This window comes from Dipteris shenzhenensis, chromosome 15 (genome assembly GCF_047967505.1).
Source record: "Dipteris shenzhenensis isolate YYH24624 ecotype China chromosome 15, Dip_SZ_1.0, whole genome shotgun sequence".
NCBI classification, from domain to species: domain Eukaryota; kingdom Viridiplantae; phylum Streptophyta; class Polypodiopsida; order Gleicheniales; family Dipteridaceae; genus Dipteris; species Dipteris shenzhenensis.
In genome coordinates this window covers 38,027,970-38,044,710 of record NC_141610.1, presented here as the reverse complement: position 1 = coordinate 38,044,710, position 16,741 = coordinate 38,027,970, and the positions used below count along the sequence as shown (strand labels likewise).

At 40.8% G+C, this 16,741-nt stretch overlaps 1 protein-coding gene across 5 annotated transcripts; it reads right to left on the bottom strand.

Annotated features, from left to right (window-relative positions):
- Positions 1–13,185: 13,185 nt before the first annotated feature.
- On the bottom strand, positions 13,186–16,397 carry LOC147893769 (bidirectional sugar transporter SWEET16-like). 5 transcript variants are annotated; one of them, XM_087386651.1, is made up of 7 exons: positions 16,262–16,397; positions 15,077–15,191; positions 14,898–14,934; positions 14,528–14,738; positions 13,902–14,060; positions 13,689–13,808; positions 13,186–13,564 (listed from the first exon to the last, which is right to left on the bottom strand). In XM_087386651.1, the coding sequence occupies exons 2-7, from the start codon at positions 15,108–15,110 to the stop codon at positions 13,340–13,342; spliced, it is 786 nt and encodes a 261-aa protein (XP_087242777.1). In that variant the 5' UTR covers positions 15,111–15,191; positions 16,262–16,397; the 3' UTR covers positions 13,186–13,339. The 5 variants fall into 5 exon arrangements, with proteins under 5 accessions (XP_087242777.1, XP_087242782.1, XP_087242778.1 ...); XM_087386656.1 differs by having other exon boundaries at positions 14,657–14,738; positions 16,262–16,386; XM_087386652.1 differs by having other exon boundaries at positions 15,077–15,186; positions 16,262–16,336.
- Positions 16,398–16,741: the final 344 nt, after the last annotated feature.

The window sequence follows — 16,741 nt, the reverse complement described above, 5'->3', positions numbered from 1 at the left end:
GATTGACACAATTCCATATGATCTCTACACAGTGGAGACAGTGATCTCTACATAGAAGAATGCACATGTGAGTTTAGGATTCCTTGTGCATGTTTGCAGGTCATGTTATGAGATTGGCACCACTACCATTCTACACTGGTGGCATTCTCTACAGAGATTGACATAAATCCATATGATCTCTACACAGCGGAGACAGTGATCACTACATAGAAGAATGCACATTACCACTAGCGGAGAATGGCAGTAGGATAATGGCAAAAGTGCCAATGCACCTATGAGTTTAGGATTCCTTGTGCATGTTTTCAGGTCATGGTATGAGATTGGCACCACTACCATTCTCCACTAGTGGCATTCTCCATAGAGATTGGCAGAATTCCATATGATCTCTGCACATGTGAGTTTAGGCTTCTCAATGACATTTCTTAGGGCCTAATAAGAGATTGGCACCACTGCCATTCTTCACTTGTACAAATTTTTACCCTACTATTCTAGGAGGGGTATTCCAGTGATCATAGGAGAGTGGTGTCCGATTCCAATCCACACGTGAGTTTGATGATCTCAGAGATTGACACAATTCCATATGATCTCTACACAGCGGAGACAGTGATCACTACATAAAAGAATGCACATGTGAGTTGAGGATTCCTTGTGCACCACTGCCATTCTCCACTGGTGGCATTCTATAATGGCAAAACTGCCAATCCACATGTGAGTTTATGATTCCTTGTGCATTTTTTCAGGTCATGGTATGAGATTGGCACCACTACCATTCTCCACTGTTGGCATTCTCCACAGAGATTAACACAATTCCATATGATCTCTACATAGTGGAGACAGTGACCACTACATAGAAGAATGCACATGTGAGTTTAGGCTTCTCAATGCCATTTCTTAGGGCCTAATAAGAGATTGGCACCACTACCATTCTCTTGTACAAATGTTTACCCTACTATTCTAGGAGAGGTATTCCAATGATCATAGGAGAGTGGTGTCCGATTCCAATCCACATGTGAGTCTGATGATCTCAGTATCATTATGTAGGTGCCACCATGAGTTTGGCATCACTGCCATTCTCCACTAGTGGTTGTCTAGACAAACTAAACCTATAGATTGACATTCCAAGGCCTAATAAGAGATTGACACAATTCCATATGATCTCTACACAGCGGAGACAGTGATCACTACATAGAAGAATGAGCATGTGAGTTTAGGCTTCTCAATGCCATTTCTTAGGGCCTAATAAGAGATTGGCACCACTGCCATTCTCCACTTGTACACATGTTCACCCTACTATTCTAGGAGGGGTATTCCAATGATCATAGGAGAGTGGTGTCCGATTCCAATCCACATGTAAGTTTGATGAACTCAGAGATTGACACAATTCCATATCTCTACACAGCGGAGACAGTGATCTCTACATAGAAGAATGCACATGTGAGTTTAGGATTCCTTGTGCATGTTTGCAGGTCATGTTATGAGATTGGCACCACTACCACTCTCCACTGGTGGCATTCTCCACAGAGATTGACACAATTCCATATGATCTCTACACAGTGGAGACAGTGATCACTACATAGAAGAATGCACATTACCACTAGCGGACAATGGTACTAGGATAATGGCAAAAGCGCCAATGCACATGTGAGTTTAGGATTCCTTGTGCATGTTTTCAGGTCATGGTATGAGATTGGCACCACTACATAGAAGAATGCACATGTGAGTTTAGGATTCCTTTATATGTTTTCAGGTCATGGTATGAGATTGGCACCACTGCCATTCTCCACTGGTGGCGTTCTCCACAGAGATTGACACAATTCCATATGATCTCTACACATGTGAGTTTAGGCTTCTCAATACCATTTCTTAGGGCCTAATAAGAGATTGGCACCACTGCGATTCTCCACTTGTACAAATGTTTAGCCTACTATTCTAGGAGGGGTATTCTAGTGATCATAGGAGAGTGGTGTCCTATTCCATTCCACATGTGATTTTGATGATCTCAGTGTCATTATGTAGTTCCAAGCATGAGATTGGCACCACTGCCATTCTCCGCTAGTAGTAGTCTAAACAAACTGAACCTATAGATTGACATTCCACTAATTTTATTGGCTGCAGTAGGATAATGGCAAAAGTGACAATGCACATGTGAATTTAGGATTCCTTGTGTGCATGTTTTCAAGTCATGGTATGAGATTGGCACCACTACCATTCTCCACTGGTGGCATTCTCCACAAAGATTGGCACAATTCCATATGATCTCTACACAGCGGAGACAGTGATGACTACATAGAAGGATGCACATGTGAGTTTAGGCTTCTCAATGCCATTTCTTAGGCCCTAATAAGAGATTGGCACCACTGCCATTCTCCACTTGTACAAATGTTTACCCTACTATTCTAGGAGGGGTATTCCAATCATCATAGGAGAGTGGTGTCCGATTCCAATCCACATGTGAGTCTGATGATCTTAGTGTCATTATGTAGGTGCCACCATGAGTTTGGCAAAAGTGCCAATGCACATGTGAGATTGGCAGCACTGCCATTCTCCACTGGTAGCATTCTCCACAGAGATTGACACAATTCCATGTGATCTCTGCACATGTGAGTTTAGGCTTCTCAATGCCATTTCTTTGGGCCTAATAAGAGATTGGCACCACTGCCATTCTCCACTTGTACAAATGTTTAGCCTACTATTCTAGGAGGGGTATTCCAGTGATCATAGGAGAGTGGTGTCCTATTCCATTCCACATGTGAGTTTGATGATCTCAGAGATTGACACAATTCCATATGATCTCTGCACAGTGGAGACAGTGATCACTACATAGAATAATGCACATGTGAGTTGAGGCTTCTCAATGCCATTTCTTAGGGCCTAATAAGAGATTGGCACCACTTTTATTCTCCACTTGTACAGATGTTCACCCTACTATTCTAGGAGGGGATAGGAGAGTGGTGTCCTATTCCATTCCACATGTGAGTTTGATGATCTCAGTGTCATTATGTAGTTGCCAGCATGAGATTGGCATCACTGCCATTCTCCGCTAGTGGTTTTCTAGACAAATTGAACCTATAGATTGACATTCCACTAATTTTATTGGCTGCAGTAGGATAATGGCAAAAGTGGCAATGCACATGTGAGTTTAGGATTCCTTGTGCATGTTATCAGGTCATGGTATGAGATTGGCACCACTGCCATTCTCCACAGAGATTGACACAAATTCCATTGGGAGAATGGCACTAGTGCCATTCTCCATTTTCCAATGGGAGAATGGCACTAGTGGCATTCTCCATTTTCCTAGTCCTAGTGCCATTCTCCATTTTCCTATTACAAAGCCAAAAAATTAGGACATTCCATTGGGACATCTAGTGCCATTCTCCATTTTCCTATTCTCCAGTGCCATTCTCCCATTGCAATGTCCTAATATAAATTTCGGTTTTGAAATACAATTTCAAACAGAATAATTTGAATTTGAATTTAAATTTAATATTGGAGAGAATGGCATATGTGCCACTCTATATATCCAAATTCAAAAGGGAACAATGGCGGGAAGAGCACTGGTGCCACTCTCACGGACTTCTTATGAGGTCTTGGAGAATGGCACTGGTGCCATTCTCCATTTAAAATTAGAAATTCAATCTCTAAATTTGCCATTCAATCATGAAAATCAAAATTGAGATTGAAGTTTAACTTGAAATCAAAATTTGAAAACTAGAATTTAGGTTTTGAAATACAATTTCAAAAGAATAATTTCAATTTGAAATACAAATTGAAGTTAAAATTATCAATATGAATTTGAATTCAAATTTAATATTGGAGAGAATGGCATAAGTGCCACTCTATATATCCAAAATTCCAAAGCCAAAAAATTAGGACATTCCATTGGGAGAATGGCACTAATGCCATTCTCCATTTTCCAATGGGAGAATGGCACTAGTGCCATTCTCCATTTTCCTATTACAATGGAGAATGGCACTAAACCTATAGATTGACATTCTACTAATTCCAATGGGAGAATGGCATTGGTGCCCTTCTACCTTTGTGAAGCCAAAATTTTGAATTAGGACATTCCATTGGGAGAATGGCACTAGTGCCATTCTCCATTTTCCAATGGGAGAATGGCACTAGTGCCATTCTCCATTTTCCTATTACAAAGCCAAAAAATTAGGACATTCCATTGGGAGAATGGCACTAGTGCCATTCTCTATTTTCCTATTACAATGGAGAATGGCACTAAACCTATAGATTGACATTCCACTAATTCCAATGGGAGAATGGCATTGGTGCCCTTCTACCTTTGTGAAGCCAAAATTTTGAATTAGGAAATTCCATTGGGAGCCATTTTCCAATGGGAGAATGGCACTAGTGCCAGTCTCCATTTTCCTATTACAAAGCCAAAAAATTAGGACATTCCATTGGGAGAATGGCACTAGTGCCATTCTCCATTTTCCAATGTGCCATTCTCCATTTTCCTATTACAAAGCCAAAAAATTAGGACATTCCATTGGGACATTCCATTGGGAGAATGGCACTAGTGCCATTCTCCATTTTCCTATTCTCCAATGCCATTCTCCCATTGCAATGTCCTAATATAAAATTTTGGCTTTGCAAAGGGAGCATGGCACCATTGGCATTCTCCCAAGGCAAAGTCCCAAGTCAAAATTTTGTCTTCCAAAGGAAGAATGGCACTAGTCTATTCTCCTCTTATGAAGACAAATGTTTTTCTCAAGTCAATGCATGGGGAGAATGGCACTGGTGCCATTCCCCTTTTCAAAGATGGGATATGCAATTCTCCACAGGTTAGCCAAATTCACATGGTGCCATTCTCCCCCCGCTACAAGGATAACTTTGTTGGTCTTATGAAATTCTTTGGTTGTAGTTTGTTCATAATCAATTTCCTGTCATCGTAATGAGAGGGGATGGCTACTATCAGATGCATGAATCAGGTCATGACGATGGTGAAAATAATTCATGCTTTAGAAAAAGTTTTATCAAATTGCTAAAATTTTTAGGGAAATAATGCATGCTTTCATGAAAATTTTGTATAGACTCATTCATGCTTTATAGAGATTTGCACCAATGCCATTCTTCCCCTCTAGAAGGACATGTTTGATGGTCTTATGAAATTCTTTGGTTGTAATTTGTTCATAATTAATTCTCCGTAATCATAATGACAGGGGATGGCTATCAGAAGCGGGGAGAAGGTCATGATGATGGTGGGGAATGAAGTGGTTGGAATTGGTGGAGTGTGTGCAATAGATTCGGAGGCCTACTGTAGTGGTGTGAAGATTGGGACAGAAAATGTATCGGTGATAGTGGAGAAGCCTATCAATAGTGAAATGCTCTTGCCATTTCCCACTATGGATGCAGTGCTTGTTGGTGAGGCAATTTGGAGCGTTGTCAAGTGGCCTAAGGGCTCTCTAAAACATGTTGGTGATTCTTTAGATGATGCGATAACTAAAGAAGCTGTACCAAGTGAGCCTGAGTGACCTTATGTTGAGGCAATGCTAGTTTCTTCATTGGAAACTGACAATTTCATTCGTGAATCTTGGAAACAGAAAAAGTTTGTTTTATGGGATGAGAGCAAAACAAAGACCGTGGGGGAAGGTGTGATCTTATATGTTTTCCCGAGAGACTCTATAAACTTTGACCTATTGGGTAACGATTGCATTGGTGTGGGTATTGAAAAGAAAGAACAAATTAGAGGAAGTGACTCAGGGTCTTCTATGCAAGATGTCGGCTCTCTCAGCCTAGTAAAGTGGCCCATCAAGCAGATTACCTTACTTGAAGGAAGCCCATTGCAACAATATGTGCACATGGACCATGTTGCTGGTATAGATGAAATGTTGAAAAGGGACGATCCAACATCAAAGAAAAGAAGGTACACTTTCATTAACAGGGTGCCTAAACAAAGAGAGCCTCCAACAGCAATGTACAAAATGTCACTAGATTCGGTGCAGCAGGTTTCTTCCATTGATTGTTGTGGGAGTAGGTGTTGCCAACATGCAGAGCGAGATCTCTCAATGAATCTAAGGAAGAACTTTTGGGGCAGCTCCTTGGAGTCTCGTACAAACTTTATATACGATGTGTTAATGGCTTGGCATCATGACTACACAGGGAGGATATGCTACAACTTCAGGATAAACGGTCGAGATGTCTATTGTAGAGCATGGTATGAGATGCATGGAATTCCAAGGATATCATTTTATCGATACAAGGAGCAATTTGAGAGTGGTGTGCAGCGATATGTGCATGGCAATTCAAGGATTATGAGGAGGAGCAGGGAGCACATAGGTATGGGAAGGGCTCTCATTCAACACTTTGTGGATAATAGCACAGAGCATATGCCTCACAAGAGTAGAACCATGTAGGATGGTTCTAGAGAGACACAGCAAGTGATACCTGAAGTGTATAAGGAGATAGACATCCTACGTGAGTCAAGACCTTGCTACCAATGGGATTCCTAGAAGCAATGCTCGCCTTTTGAATGCTCTATGTTCAAGAAATGCTTTGGACTCCCATTACAGTTCTAAAGGTGCACATGTTTCCACAAGTGGAGCTAGCTTGTCTGAAAATGTAGATGTCACGATCACAAATGCAAATCTAGAAACTGTATCGAAGAGTGACCCGAAGTCTGTCACAGAGGCCATGACAACTTCCATTGCAAGGGCTACAGACACATGTGTGAATTTTTTTCCGTCAAATACAAGAGAAAACCCACCCTCTTTAGAGGGGAGTGTTGCTATTGAGCCACCATTCCAAAAGTTGCCAGAGAACTTGCTACTCCAACTAGATAATTGTGGGTCTAAGAACAAAAATAGATACTTGTTTGCATACCTTTCTCTTCTTGTAGCAAGGGGCATTTTCAAGACAGTTCAATTGGGCTTCTTGATGGTAGGGCACACACATGAGGACATTGATGCAATGTTCAGCAGGTTTTCTGAGAGCTTGCGGGTGGGAGAAACATTCACTTTCCCGCATCTGATGGATACATTCAAAAAATGTACATCATCTTCACCAGCACCATTTGTTCTTACACGAGTTTCTAACTTCAAGGATTAGGTAGATGGCTACGTATGTGATGGGCAAGAAATGCTAGTTGGACATGCAAAGCCATTACAATTTTGATTTTACATGCAAGGTAACATACCAATGATGCGGTACAAGGTGCATCCAAAATCACCGAATTGGATGCCCATTGAAGGGGGAATCGAGCTATGGAAGAAAGATAGTGAGGGTCGATCATTGTTGCCAACAGGTTGTCCGGATATACTGCCAATGGCTGCATTTGTGAGAGATCACTTGCAAGTAATATCAGGGATAAAGGATTACATTAAGTTTTGGGAGAAATGTGCAAGTGGAAAGAATGCATCCTATGAGTCCTACATTAGGCTAGTGATAGACTATTGGAAAACCATGATCGGTGAGCTTGAACAGGAAAACATCTCAGAGATAGGAGTGTATAGAGAGTTTTAGCCAAGAACACAATCTCCTGATGAGGAGGATGATATAGATGCTTGCATTCATGATTTTCAAGGCTATGAGGAATGGAATGATCACTATTGTGGGCCTCTAAAAGGTAAGCCGAGGGAAGAGTTTAGACCAATGGTGGATGTTAAGCAAGGTGACTTCGTCTTGGTGAGGCCATCAGATCCTATATACCCCATATGGCTTGGGGTTGCCATATCAAGTGCCGAGATGGATGCTGCTTTTCCTAATTTCAAGAAATTATTAATTCAGTATTGGGCACCATCAGTTAAGAGAAAGGGGCTCAGTGATGCAGATGCCTATGTTGATTGCTGGAACAAGCATTGGGCAGAGAATAGGTTGGATCCACAGGTATGGGAGTGTATTGATGCAATTGTCTGGTCATGGACATCAAAATCCATAAATAGACCCAAGAAGATCAAGATTGCACAGAGCATATGTATCAAAGCACAAGAGAGCTTGCTTGGTATCAGAGCATAGAAAATGGTGTCGATTTTCTCTCTCTTAATCTCCCAAACTTTCATTGTAAGGTGTGTTCTAATGTGATGTTTAACTACTACACACGGATCCTATTGCGACGTTTACGTACCGACGCTTAGCGCGGACGGGGCACTAATCGTCGGTATGAAAAGCGCGTCCCGTAAAGCGTCGCTATATAGCGACGTTAAGCAAAAGTCGCTATATAGCGACGATTATAAAGGTCGCTATATAGCGACTTTTAAGAGTCACTATATAGCGACACTAAGATACTATGTTATAGCGACGTTTTTCAGAGATGTTTTTTACTCATATAGGCCTTAAAAGTTAGTTTTTTCCAATGACAAAATTTTTTAAATTTTCATACATGTTTGATCTCATAGAGAATAAAAATACGAGAGCATGTACATGTTTGATCCTTTAAAAGAATAAAAGTACAAGAACATGTACATCAAGTCTGAAGCTCATATAATCATGTCTATGTTTGAGACTTGGTTTCATCCTGAGCCAAGTCTAGTGTGCCAAACAAGTCTATCTCCAACTCTATATTGAGTTGATCTCCTATATCATCATCGTACGTTCACCATAGACTTGATCATCTTCTTCAATAAAGTCGGGTGATTCTTGATGATTATCATCTTCTTCCTTAATATCATGATCTCCATCTTCCTCCCATATGATGTCATTATGCACATCTTTGTCTTGGCTCGTATTGTGATCTTCATCTTCTTCTCTAAATCCATCTGGATCAATTGGATCCGGCATTGGTAGTGGCATCTCCATATCCACATGATCTCTATCTTCATATCCACATTGGTAGTGTGAAGGTATATGCACACCACCCTCCTCATCTTGTCTCAAGATTTCGTGTCGTGTACGCATGCAATATTAATAATGAACTCAAATAGCAATGACTTTTTGATGATCCATCACCATGTGCACCACCATGTCCCTTCCATCTGCACACCTTTAAAGTCACAATACAAAATGCAAGGAAATCTTTTAAGATCCAAAAATTAGCCACCCATGAGCTCCTTCCCTCTCTTCTTAGATCAAGTGCCTTGAATTGATACTTTTAAGGTATAAGTGTCGCTATATAGCGACACTTAGGATTAAAGGTCGTTATATAGCCACTTTTAGGGTTAAAAGTCGCTATATAGCGACTTTTAGGGTTAAACGTCGCTATATAGCGACTTTTAGGGTTTGAGTTTTTTAATGTAAAAGGTCGCTATATAGCGACACTAAAGAGTCGCTATATAGCGACGGAAAAGCGTCGCTATATAGCGACGCTGTGGATTTAAACCAAAACCCGTCGCAATGCACGGTGCTTTCTTTTGCACTCTCTAATTTCTATTGTAAGCAAAGCGATCTCTCCTCCCACCTATTTTCGACAACCTCCCACTCCATTCTCCACTCCTCACCACTACTCACCCCTCTCCTAGCTCTTGTGCTCCCCCTCCACCCTTCTCCCTCTTTGGTTTCTTGAAAGGAAGTTTTTGAAGAGGTGAGTCTCTTTGAACAATGTAGGTAGGTTTTCTGTGAGATTTCGTTTTGTGAGTGCTTCTCCTTGTATTGCTAAAGCTCCTTACTAGTTTTCATGCTTGATTACTAGTTTTCATGCTTGATTTCAAAGGATTGAAACAAAAAACAAGATTTTAAGAAAGAAAGAAGACTCTTCTCTTTTGTAGGGCCAGTCCACAAAACACCGAGCGGGACGTACTATTCCAAGTAAGTGCTTCCTCTTTTTTCCATTTGTTATTTTTCTAATTTGCATTGGCTTGCAGCTAGCGCCTTAAGTGCTAGCTGCAGTGATGGGCGTAGGAACCTTCTCTTCCCCTCTCTTCCCTCTTCTCTCCTCTTCTTTCCCTCCTCTCCTTCTCCTTCTCCTTCTCCTTCAATCTTTCAATCTCTTTCCCCCTCTTTTTTCCTCTTTCGTTTCCCTCTTCTTCTCCTCTTTCCCCCCCTCTTTTCCCTCTTTCATGCTCATGCTCTTATGCTCATGCATAAGGATAAGCATAAGCATGAGCATAAAAGAAGGAGACATATGTCTCTTTTTCCCTCTTTCCTTTTCCTCTTCTTCTCTCTTTCTTTGCCTCTTTCCCCTTTTCCAATCTCTCTTTTCTTTCCCTCTTCTTCTCTCTTCTCCTTTTTCCCCTCCTCTTTTCCCTCTTTCATGCTCATGCTCTCAGCTTATGCATGAGCATAAGAGCATGAGCATGAAAGAGGGAAAAGAGGAGGGGAAAGAGGAGAAGAGAGAAGCTTATGCATAAGACTCCTCTTATGCATGATCATAAGAGAAGGAGACATATGCTCATGCTTATGCTTATGCATGAGCATAAGAGAAGGAGACATATGCTCATGCATAAGCATAAGCATGAGCATATGTCTCTTTTTCCCTCTTTCCTTTCCCTCTTCTTCTCTCTTTCTTTCCCTCTTTCCCCTTTTTCAATTTCTCTTTCCTTTCCCTCTTCTTCTCTCTTCTCCTCTTTCCCCCCCTCTTTCATGCTCATGCTCTTATGCTCATGCATAAGCATAAGAAAAGGAGACATATGCTCATGCTTATGCTTATGCTTATGCATGAGCATAAGAGAAGGAGACATATGCTCATGCATAAGCATGAGCATATGTCTCTTTTTCCCTCTTTACTTTCCCTCTTCTTCTCTCTTCCTCTCTTTATCCCCCTCTTTTCCCTCTTTCATGCTCATTCTCTTATGCTCATGCATACGCATAAGCATGAGCATAATGCTTATGCTTATGCATAAGCATAAGAGAAGGAGACATATGCTCATGCTTATGCTTATGCATGAGCATAAGAGAAGGAGACATATGCTCATGCATGAGCATATGTCTCTTTTTCCCTCTTTACTTTCCCTCTTCTTCTCTCTTTCTTTCCCTCTATCCCCCTTTCCAATCCCTCTTTCCGTTCCCTCTTCTTCTCTCTTCTCCTCTTTTCCACCGTCTTTTCCCTCTTTCATGCTCATGTTCTTATGCTCATACATAATCATAAGCATAAGCATGAGCATATGTCTCCTTCTCTTATGCTTATGCTTATGCTTATGCATATGCATAAGCATAAGCATAAGAGAAGGAGACATATGCTCATGCTTATGCTCATGCATGAGCATAAGAGAAGTAGACATATGCTCATGCATAAGCATGAGCACATGTCTCTTTTTCCCTCTTTACTTTCCCTCTTCTTCTCTCTTTCTTTCCCTCTTTCCCCCTTTCCAATCTCTCTTTCCGTTCCCTCTTCTTCTCTTCTCTTATGCATAAGCATAAGAGAAGGAGACATATGCTCATGCTTATGCTTATGCATGAGCATAAGAGAAGGAGACATATGCTCATGCATAAGCATGAGCATATGTCTCTTTTCCCCTCTTTACTTTTTGTAATAACAAACTTTCTTTTGTAATTTAAAAAAAAAAAGCATTAGTGGGGCAAAACAGGGCTTGCTATGGCCCTGTTAGGCCCCACTAATGCTGTTTTTTTTACTTCTGTTAATCGTCGCTATATAGCGACGTTTACCAGTGTCGCTATATAGCGATGATTAGTAGTGTCGCTATATAGCGACATTTAACAACGTCGCTATATAGCGACGCTTTATAGCGACGGTTCTTTTCCGACGCTTTTAGCGACTTTTATAACGACTTTTGCGCCCGTGAAAAAAAAAATTTAATGTAAAAAGCATCGGTATTTTCATCGGAAAAGGGCCTATGCCTTGTAGTGTTTCTCAATTGTTGTTATCTTGTCAATGGGTATTTGCATATTATTAATATGACAATTTTCAGAAGCTGACCTTCACCAACAACTCCTTTGTTTCTAGTGGAACTCACTATGCATGGTGTTTGTTAACACCACCAATTGGTGTTTATTAACACCTCAAGTAAAATATACATGTTGTCCCTAGACGGTGTTTATTAACACCACCAAATACATGATTTTCAAACTCTACCACAAATGCTTTGTTCCGGTTTTTATATGCAATGAACTGTTTCACAACCAATGAAGTTTTTCATAATCATTGGAATTCCAAATATTAGCTTATTCAATATTGGTAAAATTCCCACAATCAATGGAAATTTTCCCAAATTTAATGAAGCCTTTCCCAATTTTAATGAAATCCACCCAATTTCGAAATTCCCAAAATGCAACTTTTGTCCCACTTTATCTAATACTGTGTTTTAGAGTTTGTAAGTCCTAGAGTCTAAGGATAACTATAACACATATGTTTATATCTCCTTGGAGTTGATCTATGGCCTTAAATGTAATTTTAGTGGGTGCTGATGGCGCGGCAAAAATTGATATTTTGCAAATTCTTTGACATGTCTAACAGGTTCCAAACTCAACCATACTTTATATACATCTTCAATAGGATATTATGGAGTAGCGTGAGTTTTTAGGGGACCTAATGTCATGTAGAACACCAAATTCGAATTGTATATCGATTGTTCCTTATGCTGTAATTCATGCTAAATTCAAGATACAAGGGTTAAAGGATATCATAAGAACCTTCATACATTTAAATTATACTTATAGAGTGCCTCTAATCATGAATGAGTGATACCAATTTAAAAAAGGTATATGCAGAACAGTTGTATACGTGATAATTCAAAACTATAAAAGTGAGATCTAATGCGGAACCTGTTTTGGTAGTTGATATTAGGAGCACTTAATCTCCTTTAGTTTTAGCCTTTATTGTGACATGGTGACTTTCCCTTATGATATAATATTGTTATAGTTAAGATATGACGCTTTGTGGCTATTATGTGTAGTATATCAAGATGCTTATTTATGAAATGCAACTTATAATGCAACCTGGTAGGCTAACCACTCTTATTAATTGACAGATTAATCTTGCCAGAATGATTTTTAAACAAATTTTTGTCACACTCTCTTAGGTGTTTGATATACTTATAAAAACTTTGTAAAAATGCTAGCTCCTTGAAATCAATTTTATTTTGAGGCATGCTAAATAATGTTTCAAATCTCAGTACTAACTGGGTGAAAGACTGTGTTACCATACATTTGTGAGCATTCTGTAATCACACATAATAGTTTTTTGTTGTCCTTATACTTTTAGATAATAGTCCTATGAGTCTACCTTAAGCTCGAGTAGGAAATCACCAAAAAATACATCTTTGTGATTTTTTTGCCAAAACCTCAAAAGGGCACTTTTAGGTCATGTTATGCTACCAAACTAGTGTTAAAAATTGAAGGGAGAACTTTAAAATTTGTATTTGTGTATCTAAAAATTTGAAGGATTCTACATTATTACTTTTAGAAGCAAAGTTTTGCCACTCTCTCTTTGATTTGTGGGAGGTGGGGGCTCTACCTATTCAGGTAGAGTCTCTATCCTGCATGAGCATGCATTCGTGATTCAAACGACTGTATCAATTACCAGGTCCGCATCCGTTTGAGCCTTCCCCTTCGAATTATCTTTTGCTTTCTTCATTACTTGCATCTCTGTTCGATCTTGTTGTACCTCCACCGATTTCATCTCATCGTCCTCCTTCCTCACCATAGCCTGGCCCGGTTTCAGCTTGTAGAAGGCATAGAGCGAGAGTTGAACGACTCCCATGAGGAACCCAATCGCATTAGGTACCTGCACCACCTCACAGCGTCCATGCGTTAGCTGTTTAACGTGAGTGCATGTAGACATGAGCTTGCAGCTGTTGTGATCAAAGCAAGGATCAGAAGCTTTTGATTGTAGTGGGTGATTCTCTTACTCCGACGTATAGATCTCTCACAACCACTGCATAGGCCGACCAGATTCCTCCGTTCTGGAAAAGGAAGAGAGACACACAGAAGGGCATGTACTCCACACTTTTGGTCCTGATAACCTTCCGCTGTTGCGAATGTCACAAACATCAGGAAACGATCAGTAAGACCATGTGCCAATGATCACAAATCAGAGAGTGGCAGAATGCGTACCTACTTACCATGATACCAAGCGGAGCACCATACATGCCAATAGAGATGATACCGCAAATTATTCCCGTTACATTCAGACGAAGGCTCGCGTGAAAGAATTTCAATGTGGAAAACAAAAGAACTCCGGTGAGAACTACGACTAGCGCCATCCGACGGAGAACAGATACCTTCAAAAGCATCAATGTGCTCAGTTATCTTCATATGCATATTCGGCTTGCTGCAACACATACAACATTCAAGCAACATACATCCACACGATGACCCTTCCCATATATCTCTTTTAATAGGGATTCGACGACATTCAATGAAGCAACAACAGCTTTGCCCATGTACTAAGCTTACTAGACATCACAATCCCCTCTTTGTGCATCTTTTAGGGGCGTTTTACTCCTCCTCGAATCTCCACCTCCACTTCCTCCAACTCTCCTCCTCGACTCCCCATATCCCGCCACTTCTCCAGTCTCCAATTCTCATCTAAAACCAAAGTCTTCCCGGTAGCCAGCTGCTTCCTGTCAATGGATAGATCTTATGTGGCCAACATCTTCCACCGTATTCTTCTTTTCCATCAATACTCCTAATGGACCTCGGATAGATAGAAATTAGGATATTGTTAAAGAAATGATAATCTGCTTACTCTCTGAATATTGGAGGCAAAGGCCAAGTACACAGAAATGTAGAAGGCTTCAAAACCACATCCTACTCCACTGACTACTGCAACAAGCAGTCCCTTGGGATCGAGAATGCCATAGTACAGCCATAACACCTGACTGAAAAGGCATGCTATGTAAGGAGCCGCTGAATATTCTTCCGTAGTTCTCTTTCTGAAGATGCGCCAGAACGTTGGCCTGTCTTAGACAATACAGCACGTTTTTAGTACTTGGACTCCTAAGTTAATGATCGTATAGTTTAATCTGTTCTTCTCAGTAGCATCTTGATCTTTAGTTTCGAAGAGCATAAGTGGATTTCAACCATAAGCACAAGGGGCGTCAAACCTCGGAGCTTACATTGGGGACGAGAAAACCGTTACAGAGGATATATTTCCTGTTCAGAAGCCAAATTCAAAAAAGTATCAATATGACCAAGATACAAAATCAATCAGGACGAACGTGGGAGGTTAAAGAGATCTAGTTGCTAACAAAGAGAGCATATAACCGTGAGAGAGTCCTTTGGAATAAGCACATACCTAGAACGCCCACTATAACGGCAAGTAGTTGCATTTTCGCTTCTGTAGATCTGAGTCAGACGTAATCGATCTTGTTTCAAGACAGTAGAGCTTTCCTTAGTTGAGGGCCACTGGCCTGATTAAACAGATCGTTATTAGAGCTATGGCCTTAGCCTTATGCATGCAAAATTCTTTGATTTCCCGTTGTTGCTTTGTCCTGAACAATTCTTTTCACTCTTCCAAGTTCCCCCCATTTCTCTCATCTACAGCCACCAACGTAGGTGTACGTGCAGGACTATCTTCAGGTTGAAGCTCCATCAACTCAAAAGCTGACTTTCAGAATCTAGAGGCACGTCGAGTAGCATAAAGCAAGCCACAGAGAGGAACGAACTGACTGATATATCCTTGAAGCACATTTTATAGGCAAAGGTAGTACTGCACAATGCATTTTAGAGAGAAACAATGAAGATAGGATATAAAATGATCATTGTGATTACGAACAGTTTACACCTGCAGTCTAACATTCAACACGAAAATCATGCGTGTGTGTGTGTGTGTGTGTGAGAGAGAGAGAGAGAGAGAGAGAGAGAGAGAGACCTCGGCTAACTAAGACTAAATCGTCAACTTACATAGATCTCGAGGAAAGAGAGATGCATCCATCATACGCTTATGCGTAAAGTGTATGAATCCGTGTACAGAGTAAGTGCAGAAGCCAAGGAGCGGCGCGCTAATCAGTATACCAGTATTTGCTACCGTAATAATAACAAGAGGAGCAGAACTATGACTAGTCACTAGGCCCTGACTGATGGAACCGCATGGAGGATTTTAAATCTATAACCCGCTATCTTCTATCGCTGTACGCTCAGTACTCCATTATCGGATTGTAACTATTCTATGAGTAACTGAAGATACGGTATTTGAAACTACGTGGGACTCGGGAGCAGTAGCACATGAGACGGAGTGTCAAGTCGGGACTCGGGACAGGATCTATGTGTAAACGTCATAGGCGAAGTTGGCTACTCGCGTTAATCTTCGAAAGTTCGCTCAAAACGCAGTCCATTCCTTATAGCCCTCTTCAAAGTGATTGCGGTACAAAGGTTCGCGAAGGGTCAGAGACGCCCACCCTCAAGGCTCACGTTCAAAATATCCTATAAACGCAATCATTCTGGGAGAGTCGAAATCACGAATCACGAAGGAAAAGCTCACACTATGTCGCTCGACTCGAGTCTCATCCAATACCACTCGCCGTTTGTTGTAATGGCTTTGTCGGGCCAAATACTCTCAGGCTCATTGAGCTGCCAAATATGTAGGAGACGCTCAAGCTCATTAAGCTGCCAAAAGTACCAATGATTCATGTGGGTTCGTCAATTATCTTGGAATCGAGCGGGCTGAAGCTGATTTACAAGAAGCATTAGCAGCTGGAGAATAAAAATTTTGTAACTTCTCGCAACACGTACCCCACCATCTTCCGCGATGGCCCAACAAATTCTATGAATAAGCGAGTTGAGTTCTCCAATTATCTTGGAATCCAGCGGGCTGAAGCTGATTTACAAGAAGGATTAGCAACTGGAGAATCAAAATTTGAAACTTCTCGCAACAGCCCACTTAGCTTCCGTGATCGTCCAAAAATTTCTGTGAATAAGCTAGTAGAGTTTTTTTCATCGTTCGTGCAAAGAATCGACGCAT

What these genes read in the sequence shown, in the direction of transcription:
- LOC147893769 (XM_087386651.1), bottom strand. Translation starts at nt 15,110, where the DNA reads ATGCAACTACTTGCCGTTATAGTGGGCGTTCTAG. An exon ending in ACGGTTTTCTCGTCCCCAAT is followed by an intron (nt 14,739 to 14,897) that starts GTAAGCTCCGAG and finishes TGTCTAAGACAG; the next exon opens with GCCAACGTTCTGGCGCATCT. An exon ending in TGAGAGATCTATACGTCGGA is followed by an intron (nt 13,565 to 13,688) that starts GTAAGAGAATCA and finishes GAGGTGGTGCAG; the next exon opens with GTACCTAATGCGATTGGGTT.